General features: G+C 44.6%; 1 protein-coding gene across 1 annotated transcript in view; it reads left to right on the top strand.

The window, feature by feature from the left end:
- The window catches only part of rprml (reprimo-like), a 1,112-nt gene extending 49 nt beyond the window's left edge, over positions 1-1,063 (top strand). Inside the window, exon 1 of the mRNA XM_056578171.1 lies at positions 1-1,063. This exon is cut by the window's left edge and continues 49 nt beyond it. Within this exon, the coding sequence (XP_056434146.1) occupies positions 196-522 (327 nt within the window). The 5' untranslated portion in view covers positions 1-195 and the 3' untranslated portion in view covers positions 523-1,063.
- The last annotated feature ends 1,409 nt before the right edge of the window (positions 1,064-2,472 follow it).

The following is a 2,472-nucleotide window of genomic DNA, read 5'->3' as shown; positions in this document are numbered from 1 at the left end:
GTACAGGCACTGTCTCGTGTTACATCGGCTCCTCGAGAGATGCGTTTTTACACCTAAGGACACCCACCAGAGCAAGCCTCAAACAACGTGAAAGCCGAGCGGGAAAGTTGTGCTTCCAAGGGACCGTCCTCGGTCAGTGTTTGGAGTCTGACTCCTCCGTTCCGAGTTGCTGAACATCCGCGAGGAGGAACAATCATGAACCGCACTTTCTTCGAGCTTACCCAAGGTGCGCTGTTCAACGGCAGCCAAACTCTTGCCGGTACCCTGGCGAGCTGCTGTAACGGCACCGATGTGGCGACCAGCGACGGCGGGTCTCTGGTGCTGCAGCAGGACGAGAGGAAACTGTTTATCATGCGCGTGGTGCAGATAGCCGTGCTGTGCGTGCTCTCGCTCACGGTGATGTTTGGGATCTTTTTCCTGGGTTGCAACCTGATGATCAAGTCGGAGAGTATGATCAACTTTCTGGTGAAAGACCGGAGACCTTCCAAAGATGTGGAAGCGGTGATGATCGGACTGAGCTAGAGAGCATGTTTAGATAGAAATGTTAGCGCGGAGAGATAAATGCCTCGGCATGTCGAATCTGCATGCACACATTGAAAAGGCGCTCTCGGTGTGTTGGTAAGGAAAATATTGATATGCAAATAGTAGGAACCCTTTCCGGGAAAAAAAAAAAAATCTGCAACAAAATATCTAGCCTACAAAGACAGTGTGCGTAAAGTTTGAGCCAGAAATTGTTTACACATCGGCTGGTCTGTATGTTTTGATAACCATAGGGCCAACTTGAACAAAGCAACGAACATGTTTACAAGATGTTACCTCAAACTATTTTAGTAAATTTCTAATGATGATTATTGAATGTTTTTAGCTCATAAACTCAAAACGCATGGTAAGCATTGTGCTGTGGTCGTTCGGAAGATGATGTCTTTGGACGTAATGGACGTGGATTATAGTTACATACAAAAAGTCTTATTTCTGTAGTAGGCTACTCAGTGGCATGTGGGGGATGCAGTTTTATTAACCCAATCACAATCACAGTGTTTTGCTCCTATCACGCATGCGCGGTCCCGGGTCTGTAATGTGATCAAATACGTTTTGCACTTTTGACAATGCTGCATGTCTTTTTGTATGAATATATCTTGACATCGTGCAGCATGGTATTAAAATAATGTCTTGAATTGCCATGAATCTTTCGAATCTGTTCAAAGCATGTGCATTAAGTTTATTTACAAAAATGAAAGTATCATACCAATTACTGGTTGTATGCTTTAGAGATAGATAGAAAACAACTTTATTAATCCGCCGGAGGGAAAATTCCTTCGTTACAAGAGCCCAGCAGCAGTGGAAAACACAGTATTAGATACATTACAATAAAAAATAAAAAGTACTAATGAAAACAAAAATAGACGCTAAAGTAACAAACAGGCAAACAGGGCAAACAAAACGGTATAAGTAATATAAATTATACAATACAAAGTGGTTAAGTATAGTACTTCACTGTTTATTAAAGTGTATGAATGCAAATGTAAACAAAGAGAAGTGGCCCAGTGATGAAGAACACACACACACACACACACACACACACACACACACACACACACACACACACACACACACACACACACACACACACACACACACACACACACACACACACAGTACATACATACATACATACATACATACATACATACATACATACATACATACATACATACATACATACATACATACATACATACATACATACATACATACATACATACATACATACATACATACATACATACATACATACAAACATACATACATCAGGCGCTGTTGTACAGACTATCGGCTGTCTGCACCTGAAGCGCTCCGCTGGGGGAAATTAATTTGTGGCTAAAGGTGCTCCCCATCTGGCACAGCTCAGCATAGAGGGGATGGGATGGTTATCAACGATGGACTTGAATTTGTCCTTCATCCTCCTCTCCACCACTACCTCAAGACTGTCCAGTTCTAGCCCCACAACAGAGCTGGCCTTCTTCACCAGCTTGTTGAGTCTGTTGGACTCCCCAGCCTTGATGCCACCTCCCCAACACGCCCCATCAAAGGACAGTGTGGTGGCTACCACAGACTGATAAAACATCTTTAGTAGCCTGCCACACACGTCAAAGGATCTGAGCCTCCTTGGGATAAAGAGTCTGCTCAGATTCTTCCGATAGAGGGCCTCGTTGTTGTCCATCCAGTCCCGTTTATTGTTTATGCTCACTCCAAGGAACTTGTACAAGTCCACTGTCTCTACCTCAACCCCAGGATGGTAATGGGGGTTGGGGGCTTCCTGCTCTGTCAGAAGTCCACCATCAGCTCCTTGGTCTTGCCGATGTTGAGCTGGAGGTGGTTCTCCTCGGACCATCTGACGAAGCCCTCCACCACACCGCTGAACTCTTCCTCCCTGTCCTCACTGATGCAGCCCACGATGGAGGAGTCATCTGA

This window comes from Gadus chalcogrammus, chromosome 2, assembly GCF_026213295.1.
Source record: "Gadus chalcogrammus isolate NIFS_2021 chromosome 2, NIFS_Gcha_1.0, whole genome shotgun sequence".
Taxonomy (NCBI): Eukaryota; Metazoa; Chordata; class Actinopteri; order Gadiformes; family Gadidae; genus Gadus; species Gadus chalcogrammus.
Note: the sequence above shows the minus strand (reverse complement) of the source record. Positions and strands in the feature narration are given on the sequence as shown.